Genomic DNA, 18595 nt, shown 5'->3' with positions numbered 1-18595 from the left:
AGATTGTTTGCCCTGTTCTGATGCAACTGATCTCCTGTCTCTACTCGTTTTGACAGTTCCTCATCAAGCCATAGCTTCACAATATAAAAAGTCAGGGTTTCATGCTCTTGAGAGGTTTACACTATGAATCACTGCCAAGATTGTTATACTGTTTCGTTTAATTTAGAGAGGGCAGGAGGGTGGGAGGGAAATTTTGTGTGTTGCTGCTTTCCCTGACATGGAACCAGGGTGAACTAACGGTACCCGCTGCTGTTTCAGATACCTGATCCCATGTAACCACATCATGTTGAGCCAGCGGTGGGCTGTGAAAGAGAGAGACTGTTACTCTGTATCTGCTGCAAAACTGTTGGCCCTGACACCAGTCTGCTGCTCCACTGGGATCACCTTGACACTTGAAAGCCAAGGAAAAGATTATATTCTGTGGACAAAGGCAACACAAGCTAGAGGTAATCGGTGCTCGGGAGAAGACCAGATGAACTGAGTTTGATTTGGTAGAAGCTCGTGGGAGGAGATGGGGAAGGATGGGAGGGGGAGGAAATGTGTTGAGCAACAACAAACTGGGCAACCCTGGACTGGAGGCTTCTTTAATTCCTTCCATGTGTCCAGGTCTATTTAAACCTTATTTTAACAGCTAACTTGAATATGCATTAATAAAAATAATGTACAGATACATGACAGCAACTCTTGCTGCTTCGGAGTGATTGCTGTTGGTTTAAGGTTTGAATGTGAGCTGGTCTCAGAAGTCTGGAGTTACAACTCTGTCTTGGCGATAGGAACAAGTCACGTATGTTTATGAGCAAATCTCTTAATCTTTATGCTGTGACCTTCCTGCCTTATTGGATGGTTGGGGCTAAACACTCTACCTGCCATGTCTTAGCAGGTGCCTTGCTAGACAACTTTTGGTATATTACTCGTGGTACGAGTAATCTTCTTTACTTTCAGATCCTGGTAGACGCTCTTCTGAATCTACTTGCATTGTGGAATATGGAAGAGCTGTGGACATCAGTTACCTGCAGTACCTGGGGGAAGCTCAAGAAGCCATCCTCCAGTGCCTGAAAGATTGTAAGGTTTGGTCTGCCTTATATGATGGAGTAAACCCCGATCCAGACACCTTTATCCAAACACTTGCCGAGGAGAACAGTACAGATGTGGAACACCCCATGTTTCGGCTCCAGCAAAGGACACCTAGTGTGTGTAGCTCCTCTCAAGTGACTCCATTTGGAGAGAAGATGCAGTTGGAGCTAGAATGGGATGATAGCTATGACACAGGGATTTCTCCTGGTTCTGATGTGAGCTCACCACAACCGTATGATGATCTGGGAAGCACAGAGATGCAGCCACCTGCAGAGCCACCAAAGCACATTCAAGAAATGAAAAAAAATGCCATCATGCTCATCAAAGGATCTTACATAGAGGAATCAGACTTTCAGGATGATGTTATGGTTTACAGGTTATGTGCCCAGAAGGATACTCAAGATGATGACAACTCCAAGGAGGAAACTTTAAATGCAGCCAGAGAGCATGAGGTCCAAAGCCAGACTGTGGCCAATGGGCCTCTTGAAAAGAGCCAGCTGGAAACGGACTTGGATGAGCACAGTAAGAGAAATTCAAGCTTGACTCAGGGTGTAATGAAAGAACAATTAAACCAGAAAATGATTGAGATCGATCCACAGCCAGACTTAGAGTTGAAGCTTTCTCCTCAGGAGGCAGATCGTAACTTAAGTGTAAGACTGCTGAGCACAGATGGTGAGGATTTCATTGCACAGTATGACAGAATTATTAAGGAACTGGATCCAAACAGTGCAAGCTTGGAGGAGCAGAAGTTGGATACTTCTGACCCTGTCTGTCCTGCAGATGAGGAGGATGACTTTGAGAATTTCTCAGTAGACACACCTTCTGCAGAGAGCGTGTCATCTCCCTTTGGACCAAAGGAGGATATCTCTCCCAAGCACGCTGCAAGGAGCCAGAGCGCTCCATTTACAGGTGGAATGTCCTGTTAATTACATGCATAACCGATACAGGAAGGCACGGTCATTAAAGGTGGCCAAATGAGATCACACCATGTGGCACCCAGCGGAAGTGTAGAGCAAGAAACAGTCCTGGGCACTGGAGAGGGTATAGCTCAAGTAGCTGAGACCAGTCCAAGGAGAGAGAGGGATCCAAAGTGGAAGCGGAGCAGAGCCATCAGTGTGGGTTGCTCAGGGCGGTTGTTCTTGCAGCTTTTTTTTTGTAATTGTTTAAAATCTTGAGCGGGGGTTGTGGTGTTCGTAGGTGAGAGCTCCGTCGTTCTAGAGAAAGCTTTTGCAGTTGAAAGGGTGTCGGAGTAACTTTTCTAATAGCGCCCGGTTAAATGATTTGGTTTTCTGGGGGCTTTCGTCTCCGATGCTGCCGTTTCCCCCCTCGCTGCTATCTCACGCTTCACCACGAGGTGGCAGCACGGGGGTCGCGCCCGGCTCCACGCCCTGCCCCGCCCCCCGCCCTGCCCCGCCCCCCGCCCGCTCTTGGGGTGCGCTTCTGCCTGGTGCGGGGCACCCACCGAGCCTGGGTCCCTGCGGCCGGCCGTGCGGGGGGGACAGCGCTACCGCAGGCCAGGCAGGGCCTTCCATCCGTAGCTGTGCAGCCCCCCGATCTTTAATTAGGTCTCTGAGATACGACAATAATGCAAGTAATAAAAAAATAATCATGTATCTAGGTTGCCTCATCCAAAACAAAACCTCCATAAGATGGCTTCTCGTTCATTTGAAATGGGGGGCAAACATTTGTGTCCATTGAAATGCACCCCTTTCTAGTCAGCTATGGCCAGCATGCCTGGCTATGTTTCTTAATTGAAAAATTCAGCCACTTTTTCAATTAGTTTGCTATTCTTGCTGTGGTGGCAATTTCCTTGTACCGGAAGCTAATCACATTCAAACCTTTCTGTTTCCTGTTACTTGCTGTCAAATATAGCTCAAAAATGCTGTCCCTGTCTCTAACTCTTCATGTAGTCTCTTCCTCCATTTGCTCCTTTCCAAAAAAACTCACACCAAAACCAATTCCCACACCCAACCCATGAAAAATCCACAACTGAGCAAAACAAAGAAAAACCAGAAACACCACAAAACACAAAAAGCCTTGCTTTTTGCTCCCCATCCACAACGTGTTTTACTCTTAGGCTGTTTATCTTGCTTTAGCAGAGATCCTAGTGCTCATAACAATAGCTCAGAAATGTCGGGTTGCAGTGTCTTTCAAATATAATAATATGTTTAATTTGGAATGTTGTATTATGTTTGTAGATGTGTGTGATGGGGATTTTTGTTTGCTTTCACTGTTTTGGGATGCTGTCATAGGATGGGGCTTCTCTCTGTAGATTTGAATAACTGGACAGAAGTTCCCACACCCAGTAAGTGTCAGAAGTGCAAAGATGCTGTCTTCAAGGCTGTGGATCTACAAAGAAAATGTCCTATTGGTGTCTATGTCTAATTTGAAAGCATTAAGCACTATCATCCTTGTTTTCTGCCGAGCAAGAAAGACTGTTGTACTTAGGAACAGGAATTTCTATTCCCCCCCCCCCATCAGTGCTTGACTTCATGGCCACATAGAGAGGCACAGTCAGGAAAGGAGTAGTCTTTTGACTTCTCATCTGTTTACCCTGTTTCTTACAAGGCTTGCAAACTCTGCTTAGTTCCTCTGATTCTCATTCCAATAATTTCTTGGGGGAAAAACACTCTGCCACTGAGAAATCTTTAAATATATCTTGGTAACTTCTCTTGCAGTGGCATACAGCACTTGTTACAAGTATTTAGCTTCAGCTTTACCTACTCAGCTTTGAAGCCTGACCTAGAGGAGAGAAACAGCGACATCTCAGCTCCTCCTCCTGCCATCCCTTTTGATACAGTAGAGCTCCCACTGCACCGTGGTCCTCAGGAGCTCTGTGAAAACGTCTCTACGAACATGAGAGGGGAAGCAGTAGGTTATGTTGGGACACCAGAAACTGTATCTCAACAAAAATTTTGAGGGTTGCTGCGTTGGGTGCTCAGGCAGGGGGGGATTCTTGCAGGATGCGATACCAACCCTCACTCTGATGGCTGACATGGTGGTTGCAATGTAGCAGCCATGTAAAGCCTTGTCAGCACTGGCCCTCCTGCCTTTCCTCTTGTGAGTAGAGCTGTGCCAGCATTAGCTGTGACAGATGAGTCTCAGGGGAGTGCTTGCTTGGTACTCACGGTTGCTATAAGCCATGATAGACTTCAATTTTTAGTGTAGTTCTCTTAGGTGAGGTGGCAACACAGGCACTTCTGATTTGATCCTTGCTGTTGCGCTGGCCCAGAATTGCTTTAGCCTCTGCTGTAGTTTACAGCAGGCATCCGAAACTGGACTAAACTATGCCAAGGTGGTTCGAACGGCAGCTGTTTGCTAGCTGAGGGGAGCTGCAATGGGGTCGCATCACTGTCACCTGCTTGACACTGGAAATGCCCATGGTGTCATTCTTGTGCCAGGGACTAGGCTGGGATGTTCAAAGCTAGCAGTGCTGTAGCTGCATCACCCAGACATTCTTCGGCACGGTTTCCCTAGCTGTTACGCAGCCAGAATCGTGTGGTGGGACTGGGTGTGGGACAGGGGACGTTTCTAAGACTTTACTTGCGCTTAGGTCACTCGTGGAGACTGCCTAGAGCTTCACGTCAGCTGCATTGTCTAACGAGATGTAGTATTTGGTTGAAATCGTGCTCAGCCTTGCAAAAGTTTCTTAAGCTTGAGCACTAAGGGTTTATGTATATGGTAAATGCTTCTGTATTTCAGTAGTTATCCTGCAGCATGAATACGCAACCTAAAGTTATTATTTATTGGTGACATTTATATGATAAAGCCGACATCTACCAATAATTTTGCTTATAAATCTATTTTAATGTCTTCCCTGCTTTGTGTGACTGCAGTACTGAAAATGACTTTGCTCGTGATGTGAACGATCACAGATCTTAATTTTTACGTTTAGAGTAGCACTTTCATATTTTTTTTAGAACACCACAGCTTTTTGATAAGAAAAGAGAGCTAGCTATAATTTACTTTGCCTGGTCCTTCTGTAGAAAGAAGGCACGAGTAAAAAGGACAGATTCTGTTTGCATTGAAACCAGCAGTACCATTCTGATTAACTTCAAGGGGAATAGAACAGTAGACCATAATGTACTAGGCTACATCCTTATTGGCACATGTAAAGTAGAATAGTTATGCATGTTAAATATGCCATTAATGTAATCTGATTGGCTAGCAAAAGTGCTTCTAATCACGAAAGCTTTTAACACTTCCGTTAAGTCTATTTTGTCTGTTCAGGTACAGTTTGGTTTTTCTCCCTGCTGGCTTTAGTTAGCATGTGGGAAGTCTAATTTGTTGGTTATGATGATCAAAATTCATTTTAAATGCCTGTTTCCTGGATCTTGGGATTTTGTTTCTGCGAAAACGAAAAGCATTGGTTCCTTCTTTTCTTGCAGGACCATTCATCAGCGTAGTGTTGTCGAAGCTGGAGAACATGCTGGAGAATTCCTTGCATGTAAATTTGCTGCTTATTGGGATTATTACTCAGCTGGCAAGTTACCCACAGCCTCTTCTTCGCTCCTTTCTGCTCAACACCAACATGGTGTTTCAGCCTAGTGTGCGGTCACTTTATCAGGTACTTTACCACAAGTGTTAAGTCATGCCTCTTGGTGTCTCATTAAACCTTACATCAGCTCTTTTCAGTTCCACCTGTTGCTTTCCCACCTGTCTGAGAGCCTCTCATCGCATTTCGATGGTTTAATTATATTTGTGCAAAGAACTGGAAATTCTGTATGACTGTAACTTTTATCGTAACTCTGTTTTAATGCAGCTAGAGAAAGCCTGGGTGTTCGGTCTGTGGCTGCGCTGGGAGCAAGGGAGGAAGAAGTAATTGTTACTGTTGTTTTGGCAGGTGCTGGCATCTGTGAAAAACAAAATCGAACATTTTGCTTCCAATGAAAAAGACTTCCCAGGTCTTCTCCTGGAGGCCCAACAGTACCTGCTTTTTCGTGTGGACATGTCTGATGCTGCAGAAGAATTGCTAACCAAAGGTAAATGTTAACCGCACTTGGAGGAGTGCTGGATGGAATGCCTTAGCAGTTGCCTCTCTCCTTTTCTACAGAATGATTAAAAGTAGGTGCGGTGTGAATATCGTTAACCAGATGTATCCTTCTGACTTGAAACTGATGATGCTCAGTAGGCTACAGTATATGGATCTATTTGGATATTCTTTGCTCTTTAGAAGCTTTTATTCAGCACAGAAAATGTCTGTTTAAAGGAGTAACAAAATCAGCTCTTGGCTTGCTGTCAGTTTGGCTGTAAACAAACTTGCTTTCAAGGCATGAGGTGAGATGGCATATGTGTATGATTTCATTTTATTTTTAGCCTGACCTTCAGCTGGTCATTGGTTCTTTTTTGATAAATGGTAGGGAGGACAGAAGTCCAGAATGAATTGATTTCTGCAACAATTGAATAAGGCTGTGTATCATGGTTTCAGCTACTGCTGAAGGAGATAGATATTAGCCAGAAAACTTTGAATGTGCTTTCTTGAATGAAAAACAAAGCAAAAAAAAAAAAAAAAAAAAAGAAAAAAAAAAAGAAGGGAGGTGGTGTGGGGGTGTGCGTGTAAAACCCAGGAAAAGCCAGCTTTCCAGGGGACTTCATAACATCTGCTGTGTCTCAAGCACAGTGCACACTACACCTGTCTTGACAGTTACCAGTATTTACACTGCCATGGGGGAAGCTAGGAAAAACAAGAAAAATGAAGAATCTTACATTCTAACTAAGAACTTTCCAGGTACAGCCAGGCAGCTGGTAGAGTTGGGGCCCTGCCCTGAGGACGTGCTTGTTCTCAGCTTGCTGTTGAGCAGGTGATGTTGGGTGCAGGTTTCCCTTAGAAGCCAAGTTCCCATGTTGAGGGAATGTCAAATGTGGTGACGGCAGTGACCACAGTGATTGAGTTGACTCAGCAACGGGGTTCAAGAGAGGCTGCATTGATGGGTATGTGCTTACTCATCATTGGGAGTCATTAATAGTCACCCACTCTGCCTATGCGTCTGTGAAGATGTTTATACTTTTCTTGGATTTCCAGAGATGTGGAAAGTGGGACTTTTTATGTGCCATTTTAATTTTATTTTCATTTTTCAAGGCTCTGAATAATAATTTAGCTACTCTACAGTCAGCATGGTATATACTTCTAAGGTTTGCAGTACATCTAGTCTATAAAATTACGATCTTGCTAAGGCTGCTTCTGGCTTGGACCAAGAATTGGTGTAGGAAGGTGCCTGCTGTAAAGGGCCTGTGTATTGCAAGTGTCAGTAGCATTTTAAGCCCTACATTCTGCATGCCATAGATGAGAAAGCCTTACAATTACACGGTATTGTAGCTAGCATGTGGGAGATGAGATTAGGAGGCAACATTTAGAGTCCTTTTTTTCAGGTGCTGGCAGTAAGAACTTTTATATAATGCATTCCCAATGGCATTATATAAATATACTTTCTATTTTACGTCAGTCGTCTTCTGTGGGCTTCAGAATTTGCCAGGTTGACTCATGCTGGTCATTATTTAGGAGTTTGAAACAAGGCTGCTTAGTCACCCTGTTGGTACATTTTCTTCTGTGTTGTGGCAACTCCTGCAAAGAAGGCACCTCTTGACAAGCAGATCGAGAGTAAATAAATGTTTGGATACCTGCAGACTTAATTCCCAACAAGGCAGGTGATGCAAGTAATCTGATTCTGGGGGCAAGTTGGCTCAGTAGTCCATCAACCCATACTAGCTCATTATATTGATTAAGTGGTGCAAGGTAGGAACTGCTACAATAATGGTAAATGAAAAAAGAATACAAAAGAAGAATTTTCGTCGAATTTCTTTGCATTAGCTTGAATGCCACCTTTGAGCATCATGCCAATTAGGTGTTCTCTGAAGGGTTTTCCCCCCTAACAGAAGTGGTGAATAACCCCAAAGTTTTTTCTGCATCTCTGAGCATAACTGGCCTCCCACAGAATTCACGTCCAAAAAATGGAAGACAGACGTAGTGGGGATCACAAATGTAAAACCAAAATACTCCAGAGCATTTCTCTTGAGAACAGTGGTCTCTGAAGGTGTTTGAGCAGAAATGAACAATTTGTTATATTTTCTGCTTACATGAGTATGTGGTTTCCTTACACAGTACCTTGGGTTCTGGGTAGATACGTAGAGCTGTCATGATGCAGATCCCATATGAAATGCTGTCCTTCTTACAGTGTGTTGGTAACAATCTCTCCAGAGTACTCATTTTCTCCTTTTCCTAGTTGTATGATTCAGTTTGCATCCTGACACTAGAAAGAAGAAGTGGACAGTCCTGACCAGAGAAAAAAAATATCTGATCCCCGGTCCCTAGACCAGCTTTCTGTGCTTTGCTCTTTCCCTGCCCCATAAACTGTTAAATCTAAATCAAAATGATTTTTAGGGAAATGTATCAATTTCTATGCTTTTTGAGGGGAAGAATTTAGAAACAAAAGCTTTGACAGTATACTAGCATTCCGGTTATATTGGCAAAACTATCAAAAACCCCTTAAACTATTAGTTATGAAACATTTTAATGTTAGAAAACTTAAAAAAAAAAAAAAAAAGTAATCTTTGAGGGAAGCTCAAAACTTTCTTTTCGTTGTAATTCATAATTTAAGTTGGTTTTCCTCCCACAGTCAGCATTTTACACAGCACTGAAATTCTTGTACTCTGTCTCCAGTAGATAGAAATTTGTAGAATAACAATATAAATGATTGATAAGTCTGGAGCTGGAAAGGTTTTTGAAATTCAAGAAAAGTACAACTGCGCTGGATGATGAAGATGACAATTTCTTTTGGCTCTTTGGAAGTGTACAGTAATTCCACAGTGCCTTAGGAGAACTGCGGGAAAGGAACAAAAGTACAGAGGTGTGGAACGGAGGGATTGCTTTGCTCTGCGTTGGGTGGGGCATTCATCTGCAGCTCCTTGAGGTAGCTACTTGGAGATGATTCAGAAAAAGGGTGGTGTGACCCAAGACTAAGAAACCTCATCTTAATGCAGCAGTATAGCGTTTGGCGTATCTGCAGTATGGGATTTAATATGACAGTCCTATTTTTATTTTTTTTTTAATGATTTACTTCTACGGCTCATGAGAACGTCCGTTTGCGAGTTAGGCAGGGGTTTATCTGCCTTTGCTTCTGGTCTCGATGATATCTTGTGGCAGCGAGTTCTGCAGGTTAATTTATCTTTGTAAAGTATTTATTTCCATCACTGTTAAAATTTTGTCACCTTCTTAGTTTCACTAAATTATTTATCGTCTAATTAAAGTGCAGTTCTGCTTCAGGTTGAAACAGGGAGCAACTGACTGAAATTTTAAGTGCTGCTGCCGCCACTGTAATTCCCTCTGTTCTGATGCTTGTTCAGCCCTTACTCACTGAACTCTGGCTGCAGAGATCATACAGCAGAGCACACAGTGGGTTTTGTTTGCTCTTTTTTTAATGTTTAGTTGCTTTACTGGGAGTTAAAGGTAAGTGTAGCTAGCGGGGCCTACAGTGGTAGAAAAATAAAATTTTCAAACTTTTTTTCCCCTTAGTTTCTAGCTTGCTTCAGACTTGCTTGGTGATGTGGTAGCTTGGCCTCAAGCCCGTTTACACGGTGATTCATAGGGAGGGGACAGAGAAAGAGAGAGAAGTCCAAATGATATTTTGATCTGGGGGAGGGCTACAGCACAGCATCATTTACATTGAGACAACCATGCTGGCTCTAGATGGGTAGATTTTATCTGCTGTTTCATAAGGTAAATCCATATTACTTTTTCCCTTGACTCCTGCCCACATATTTCTCTCATCAGAGCTGGAACTGAATATTATATAACCTGGGGAAAGATAGCTAATAAAAAATGTAATAAAATCAGGCCATGTAGAACTTTAAAACGCTGGATTAGTGGAGTATCTCCCTGTGTGGTCTCAGTACTGCAAACTACAGCTCTGAACACAATCCTTGTAAACTGGGTTTGGACACTGTACAAATAAATACTGTGTGCTTAATATACTGAATATACTGAGTCTTTTTTTTTTTATTTTATTTTTTTCTTTCTTTCTCTTTTTCTTTCCTCTTCTTTCTTCCTGGCTTTAGGTAATGTCCAGCACAGCAGCAACACAGGTAAAGGAAGGAACCTGTCTGAAGCTTACCCGGCTGTATTCCAGCCTTTCCTGGGACAGAAAGGAAAGAAAGGCCTGGCTCATCCTGACCTTCCCGCACACGTGAGGAATGCCGTACTGGCAGCTGCCCTTTTCCCAGAGTTCCTGAAGGAGCTGGCAGCTCTGGCCCAGGAACATTCAATTTTATGTTACAAAATAGTGGGGGATTTTGAGGATTATTATTAGTGGGTTTTTTAAATGTCTTTTTAAAAAGCTTTTGGAGTTTAAACAGTTTTTTAATGCAAAGCTGCTTACCAAGGAAGGTTGTACTTCAATATTTCCTGAAAATACTTGATTTGGAGGGGGAAGAAGGAGGCAAAATGTTATTCCCTGTTACCTTATGTTAGGCCTTATAATTTCCCTCTGTGCTACATAACTTATTTTAGACGTTCCTGATACTGCTGTTACTGCAGCTTCCTACTTTATCTCCTCCTCTTTACATGGCCACCCTTCTTTAGTGTCACTGATTCCTGTCGAATGTCTTCAATAGACACTTGTAGGTCGGCTAAGGGAGGCAAACACTTCAGCCTTTTCTGTTCCAAAAATATTCTTCTGGATAACTTATTAGAAGACGGTTTGGAAAAACATTGCCCCGTGGGGACAGTTGAGAGTATAAAGCTACACACAAACCCTCTTTCTGTGAAGGGCTGTGCTTCTTCATGTCCTTGTCCTCTTTGCCCCTTCCTTTCCTTTTCCCTGAAATGGGGTTCTTCCCGGTCCGGATCTGAAGCCCTCTTCTTAACTAGCGGCTCAGGTTTTTTGAATTCAAGTGTTCTTATGTGTCTTAAACCCCTGACTAGCTGAAAGCAGGTGCTGGACCCTACACATACCGTATTGCCTTGTGTTGCAGACAGATCTGCAGCTATCAGCTGTTGGTCTTTGAAGTCAAATGAACTGTGTAAGTGGATGTGGATTGCAGACTGCCTGGAATTTTCCTTGCAGTTTCTCAGCATTCTTTGATAACTACTGCATTGCTACCTAAGCTCTTCGGCATGCCTTATTTAGTAAGATTTGCACAAAGTACAGAACAAAATGTTTCTATGCAAGCTGTAATTAGTATGTAGCTTGTTTTTATGCTTATTTTAATAAGCTAAAGAAAGGTATTCAATACCTTTCAGTAGTATTAAAAGGACAGCAGGCTCTTTTTGTGTGTGTGTCTTTTTTTTTTTTTAATGAAAAAGGTTGGCTTGCTCCTGAAAGCTGTTCTGTTTTATTGTTAATTTTTTTGGTTAAGGGAAAGTTAAATGCTGTTTGTTTACTTTTAATTTAGGTGTTGACTTTTCCTAATATTGCACTTTGGGGATGGTGAGGGGAAGACCAGACTATTCACCAGCTGCAGAAAAAGGAATAACAGGGAAAGCTGTCTGCTGGTGACTAACTGCTTGAGAAAATTCTCTTCTGTGAGTAATGGGCTTCATTAGAAGAACCCAAACATGATGAATTGGTGCATCACCTCTGCATTTCATCTTATCTTAGTAGCATAATTGTGCTTCCAGTGTGCTGTAGTTGGCTCCGTAAAGAGGGGCTTAGTTCATGAAAGCCTTAAACCCCTTTCTTTGTCCTGGAACGAAACTAACAGTGACTCCAAGAAATCTGAAGAAACAGAAGTGAGAAATAACACTTGCAAACATTAGTTCTCCTACTCATTGTAATTCCGTAATGTGGGATGCTCCAGTTAATAGCATCCTGATTTTGAAACACACTTTCTTAGAGACTGCAAGGGAAAAGAACACTTTAAAAACAAAGACGCTCCAGAAGAGTCTAATTTGTTACAGGTCAAATTCCACAGCAATCTGCAGTGTAATTTAAACTTCTGAATCCTTTAGATGCTTCTTAAAAGTTGTACTTTAATCTACAAGCTGTGAGACGCATTCATTGTCTCAGACTGCTGTAGGTTATTCCAAGGGAAAAAAAAAATATCCCAAAGTGTACCTCTAACAAAATCCCCTCAAGAACTCCTCGGGGTCTGTCTTTGCTTGTTTGCTGTACAGTCTTCACATCCACGATAGCTGGGGGTCATGTTGCTTGCTAGCTGACTTGCTGGTTTGCTTTCAATTCTAACTTGTTTTTTTAGGCACCATTTCATTGCCATCCTGTAAATCACCTGCTGCCCTCGACGTGGCCCTGCTTCACCTCGCAAGCTTCCTTGGAAGCTGAAGCCAAGGCTGCAGATTTTTTCGTAAATCTTAGTTATCTGGGTTTAAGAGAGCTCCTTCTTGTCCCCCTGCATTGTTGTGAATGGGCGATGAGAAAATCAAGGTTTGGTTTGTTTCGTTGTGTTAAACTTGTCCTAGGACATGGTGGGTTCTTTCCCCACTCCCCGGCTCCTGCTCCCACTATTCCCAGTAGTGCTGTCTTCCGTGCTGTACTCGCAGGCCTGGCCTGAGGGGGTTCACTAGTGTTGGGCATAGAAAGTATTTTAGCATTTTGGATTCAGTGTCAGTGCTTGCTCCGCTCCTCACCTCTTCTGGTAGGAACTTTACGTGAGCAAAAGGAAAAGTACCAAATACGTGTGAGCAGCTAACTCTTAGTGGTTCAGAAATAAGTGCTACATTGCAGAAGCAATCCAATCCTTTTTCTGAAGGACTTTTTAAAAAGGAATGAAAAAAAAATACTTATTTTAAATAAAGAATTCTGCAGACCAGTGGTCAAGGAAGTCAGTAAGGTCACTATGTGAACGCTCCCTTCCCTTGTTTTTATTCTAAAATTAGAATCTTTATTTACTGGGTAGAAAGGATTTTTTCTGAGATTGTTAATTTTAACTGGTGTTTTCAACAAATGTACAAAGTCATGGCAGTTTTGTCTCAGCAGGTCTCTTAAGCTACGTGGGGATTTTAAAATGTGGAATGCTCAAAAAAGCATCTTTAAATTTGAGGAAGGGGAGGGTTTACCTCATAAGCTGTAGTAGAGCTTATGCTCTGCATCCGGCAGAATGAATTCAGCCTTTGAAATCTGGAATCATGTGGAAGGACTTCTTGCTGAAAGGTCAGAACTGTGTGTGTACGCAGTGTCCCCTCGTAACCAAGAAACCTGTCTGTCAGCTCCCCGAAAGGAAGAGGCGGGTGAGTGCAGTGACCCTGGGTCGGGGCTGTAAAAATTGCCATCATGTGTGTAACTTTCTGTTACTGGGTTCCTGAGCGGCATCAGACTTGTAGCCACGTCTTAGTTGTGATAGTAGCATAATGCCCAGCACCCAGCAAAAATATACTGGCAGGAATTGCATCTTCAAAACGTAGAACCTGTGATATGGCTTGAAAATGTTGATCTTTGAGATTAATCGCCTGCCTATGTGTAAGTTCTTCAGCCAAATGTTTGTTTAATAACCATCTTCCCTCCAATTAGATAATATGTTACCCTGTCTTTACCAATGATACATCTTTTCCAAAAACCCCCTAAATGCCTGTGGTCCAAGCAGTGATGCAGCCAGTAGGCCCTCAGAGGACACAACATTATGCTGCTTTTTCCAAGAGTAAGGAAGTGCTCCACGGTCCGGATTCGCTGCACTCGGCGCATGCGTGTGTGATGAGAGCAGTCCCTCCTTGGTGCAGTGGCTCAGCACCACTCACAAACAAAGTGTCTTGGGGTTGGCAGGCCTATTCCAACACCTGCAGGTGGTGGCTCAGTGCTACCAAAGTTAATTTCCAGTCTCCTGCTAGATGTTTCAAACTGGGAGTGCCACATTTCTAATGATGTAGCCTTTGAGTGTGTTCTTAAGCTGTTCTGCTGTAGCAAGGGATCTTTCCGGCAACTTCAGTCTGCTATATTTTTTTGCAACCTACCTATAAAGTGAATGGCTAGTCTTAAAACAGTTGTAGTCATTCTCTTTTACCTTTGGCCATTTTTGGATGCCCTGTGGGTCAGTCTCAGCACACATGCACGTACGGGTTGTGTTCACTGGGGCTACTGCGCTCGGCAGCTTACGTTCAAAACAGTATCACCCTTTGCATGTGCTGATCTTGGGACGTGTGCAGCGGCAGTTCATGGGCTGTGTTGTTGGCCCTACTTACAGCCTTTTTATTATTGTATTCTAGGCGTTTTTCTTGAATTTGATCTTTTCCATGTGTGCCCTAAAGAAAAAGACGGTATTTCAAACCGTTGTTGATCAAGTTGTTGGTGGTGTAGTTTCAGATGGGACAGATGTGCTACCTCTTCTGTCCCGGTAACTTCCTGACCTTGGTTTGGAAGAAGAGAAATGAGAGCTTTGGTTCTCAGCTGTATTCCACGGAGGTGAGAAAATTCCCAGTAGCAGGCTCGGGCTGTCCCTCCCACCAGCACACCCAGATACATCCTTCAGAGCATCCAGTTCATAAATTACTTATTTCCTCTTTCACGAGGGTTTGTCACTATGTAAAAAGTCTGATGAATTCAGTGGTGTCGTGCTGCCACACCTGCTTTGTGCATTAGCCTTTCCAATGCAGTGTGATTTTTTTGTAAGATCGGTACATTTCCTGGAATGGGAGAAGACGCGGTGTGATTGGGGTGGACCGTGGACATCGGCAGGGGCTGTGCTTTGGAAAGGGAACAGGACAGGACAGGCATGTTTCTGTCACCAGAGCCATTCTCGCTGCTCTTTGGCCTGGGCACAATGCCCAAGGGGTCTGTTCGCTCCTTCAGAGAAAAACATTTGCAAACAAACTTACTGCATCCCACAGAGTCCAAGGGTTTAAGTTCAAGAGGTTAAGTTCTATTTACCAAGAGGAGTATACTGTCTAGCACAGGGTGTATGCATTCACTACCCTTTTGTACACTCTGCTGTTGCCTCACAGAATGTTTCATGCTTCAGGAAGGTTTTTAAGCTCTATAAGCGCTAAAAATCTCAGGGCTGGGAAGAAAGGATGGGAGCGGTGTGATTTGGTGCCGTTAAATTATGTCATTGTATCATTTGAATTTGTAGCCACAGCTCCTGTTTGAGGGCAGCTTGATTTAATAAGCAATTTACTGTGCTGTATTTACTGAAATTGCTATGTCATGCCTGCAGTTTTTATGATGGCTCCTATTACATTTGTAACATTTAAACCGCAGCTGCGGTTGTGAGTAGAATATTGGGATTTTCCTCTTTCTTTTCTTAACTCAGATAGCTCTGGCACAGTACAGTAACGTTGCTGTGTCCAGATCAGATTTAGATAATTACAGTATGTTCTTCCTTGCAGCTTTTGAGCATTATCAGTAGAAACAGAGGGTACATGACACCCAGGCTGCTTGCGTTAATGAGCAAACCAAAGGTAAAACACCACAGGTGAGCAGGGGGCACTTGCCTCTTTGTAAGAATTTATGTTTGTGTTGCTCTGATTTACTGAGGACCAGAAAGAGAAAACTCGTAGCAAATGTGAAAAATGCATATGGCAGTGCCCTATGGGAACTGTCCAAGTGGACAGCACTGCTACGTAATGTTTTGGGCCAGGAGTGTGCAAAGGAGAGTAAAAAAAAAAGTGCTCCTTGTTAAGGTGGTGTCAGGCTTGCATAAATGGGTATTTGGCTACTATGAGGTGGTGCCAGCTGTCCGGCCGCAGACTGCAATGCTATTTCAGTGACTTTGTTGGCAGTGGAAGCCCAGCTCTGACTAGATGTACTTTATTTTTTAGAGGCCACCACCTTTTGTAAACATGTTGTGGCTCAGCATCAATGCGTTTCATTTGTTATACGCCTGGTTGGAAGCCTCTTGATTATGAATAGGAGCATTACTTGGATTCTCAAATATGTAGGTACTTGAAGTGGCATTTTGCTGCTGACTGTGCAAATCTTTTTGTTCATTGATTATAATGGTTCTTGTGTGGCAGCTGGATTAAATGAAGACTGAAGTCTCTGGGCTAAAAGCCCTGATGGAACTTTTGTGCAAAGGCTGCATTTTTCAACCAAGTAACTTTCTCTGGCACGTCGGCAGACTGCCCGCATACAATTACCTCTCATGGGCTAAATACCTGCAAACTTACATTTCTGACAAAGCCAATGCCACAGCAGCTGTGTTTTATTGCTGCGTACCTGAAAAATAACTAGCTTGGATTTAGACCAAAAAATAACGTGGATGAATCAAATCCAGGAGAACTTAACTGTGTCCAGCTCAGTGCCGCTGTGTCTGTTTGGCCAGAGCTCAGGCGAAATGTCGTCTTGTGTCCCTCAAGGTGTCTCTCAGTGTCCATGCACAGCTTGGGTTTGGAAACTCTGACCAGCGTCTGTCGTAAAACTCCAGAGTCATTTTTTTGAGCTTCAGTGTGAAAAACCTCATAGCCTCTAAGACCAGTCTGAAAACCTGGCCTCTCAAACTCAGTTACTCAGAAAGTAAAATATAACTTAACCGATGGTTATGCCTGGTTAGTGGGTGTAAGTTCTTTAGGTAAAGCTGTGGCTGATGCGACCATATGTCTGCAGAATCCTGCTTGGTGCTTACACAGCATGCCTGCGCGTGGAGGGAGCGTTCCCCACGGCAAACCTGTTGGCCCTCAAGTGCTGCTGTTGGGATTAGCTCCTGGTAGTACAACCTCTGCAGCCGTGAGTACTGACCCAGCTCTAGGCCCTTCTCCAGGGGCTGTGATGACCAGGCGATGGATGTGGGGTGAAATAATTGGCTGCCTGTGTACGTGCGGGAGTAACGTGGGGTCTGGCACAGCTGTCACCAGTCTCTTTTTGGGGAAAAGCCAGCAGGTGACATGGAGTCATTTGCGGGGTCCTGAGCTGGGCCTCACATGGAGCCAAAGGGGAGAAACAGCAAAGGTCAGGGTTCCCTCTCCAGCTGTACGTACACAGCTGGTCAGCAAGCGCTGCAGATGGTTGTGAACTGCCTGTCCACCCTCCGGGAGACCTTAAGGGTCTGGGACTAGGATAGTCCTAGAGGGAGGACGTGGGCACTGCTCACTAGGGCCATCGGGAGCGACCCAGCTCGGCCCAGGGGCTCCTCTAGGTGGAGTTCACATGGGCCATCACAATGGGCACAAAAAGGTGCAGCAAATCACAGGTCAAGAGAGCTTTTTTGTATTTTCGTATTTATTTTACTGCCTTCCTTATTAGCAATAGAATTTTACGTATCTTCATATTACCTGAAAGTTTGCGGCTTCTGAGGGGAGAGGGATGACTTCTGCTCAGCTGCCAACCCAATGCAAGTGAGCTTCTAAGCATCTGGGTCAACCAATCTTGACCTCAGCTCTGCTCTAACTTGGTTTTACACGGCCATGATGTGAAGCAGAATCCAGTGAACTCTGGAGTATTTATAAACAGCACGCAGGCACCAAGCACAGGAAGACCAGCAGCATGCTACTCCATCTCTCTCACGCGGTTTGAGAAAGGGAGAGTTGAGTGAAAACCCGATTTGTTTTTCTTCACGTGAAAGAACCAAACCGTCTACATGCTGAGCATACACCCAGGGCCGTAGATCACCGAGAAGGTGCCGCCGAGGTCGGTGGTTGTGAAAGTGTGTAGGCAGAGGGGTGCTCCTAGCAGAAATGAGAACATTTCAGTGCGTTGACACCCTGCCGCAGAAGTGGAGTGGAAAGAGGCCGCAGTGAAATTGCAGTGTGAATCCTCTAGCTGTAAATTTTTTAGTTAAGGTTCCTATCATGTGCTTCTATTTTTAACGCAGTTAAAATTAAACTCTGCAGCCAAGGCTGAGCGCTAGAAATTCTTTCTTCACCACTTCAGCATTGCCAGCATCTTTTTAGACAACTTTCTTCTCCTCTTCTGCAACCTCATATGTGGGATACTTCAGCTGTACAGGATAGTAAGGATCATCTCTCCACCCCCAGGAGTGACCTCTTAAAGGACTTCCAGCAACGAGCAGATGAGATTGTTGTGACAGTGTCTGGTGTCAGCTTTTAATTTGTGAAGCATTTTCCTCGGCCCTCTGTTCATGGACGGTTGCTGCTGAAAATCTGCACGAAACTGTCCTTAATTCACCCTGCCTAATGCTGTCGCACAGATGGCATCTGCGATCAGTAGATCAGGGAGCCCTGTTGTCGCTAAATAAGAATTGCAAGTTGGGGTCAAAGCCTCAGTCTCCACTCTGGAGTTCCCAGCCTCACTACAGCCATGCCGAGAGCTCCTGATCTGCAAAACGTTCCGACATCAAACAGTTCATAGGCTCTGCCTTTTATCTTGCAGACCCACCTGTCCCACGGGGATTTTTTTTTATTATTTGTCTTCAAATAGCAGATATTAAATTCCTTGAGGCGGCTGCTGCTTTTGTCTTTTAATGTGCTCCATTGACTACTGCTATGCAAATACAGACCAAAGCCGTGTTACACCGTACGGAGTTCACTTGCGGAGTACTTAGAAATTGCCTTGAGCTCCATTTAGGACACAGAGGAAGGTGGCCGTTGTGTTTAGGCTGCTCAGTCAGGCCCTAGGCAGGCAAAATAGGATCTGATGTTTCAGTTGTATTGTTTCAATCAAACTGGTGAGCCCCTTCCTGCCGGCTG

The 18595-nt window shown here is 43.9% G+C and overlaps 1 protein-coding gene and 1 long non-coding RNA gene across 5 annotated transcripts in view; both read left to right on the top strand.

Annotated features, from left to right (window-relative positions):
* Positions 1–11338, top strand: part of FAM160A1 (family with sequence similarity 160 member A1) — an 89145-nt gene extending 77807 nt beyond the window's left edge. For all 4 annotated transcript variants that reach the window (XM_037378701.1, XM_037378714.1, XM_037378725.1 and 1 more), the window contains 5 exons: positions 259–446; positions 943–1983; positions 5463–5641; positions 5918–6056; positions 10126–11338. In XM_037378701.1, coding sequence (XP_037234598.1) covers positions 259–446; positions 943–1983; positions 5463–5641; positions 5918–6056; positions 10126–10376 — 1798 coding nt within the window. In that variant the 3' untranslated portion in view covers positions 10377–11338. The remainder of the gene's footprint in view (positions 1–258; positions 447–942; positions 1984–5462; positions 5642–5917; positions 6057–10125) is intronic.
* A 32-nt stretch (positions 11339–11370) lies between these two features.
* Positions 11371–18352, top strand: LOC119143986. Its single transcript, XR_005102917.1, has 2 exons — positions 11371–14417; positions 15341–18352. It is a non-coding gene; the product is annotated as an uncharacterized LOC119143986 (long non-coding RNA).
* Positions 18353–18595: the final 243 nt, after the last annotated feature.

The sequence above is a fragment of the Falco rusticolus genome, chromosome 1 (genome assembly GCF_015220075.1).
Source record: "Falco rusticolus isolate bFalRus1 chromosome 1, bFalRus1.pri, whole genome shotgun sequence".
NCBI lineage: Eukaryota > Metazoa > Chordata > Aves > Falconiformes > Falconidae > Falco > Falco rusticolus.
Note: the sequence above shows the minus strand (reverse complement) of the source record. Positions and strands in the feature narration are given on the sequence as shown.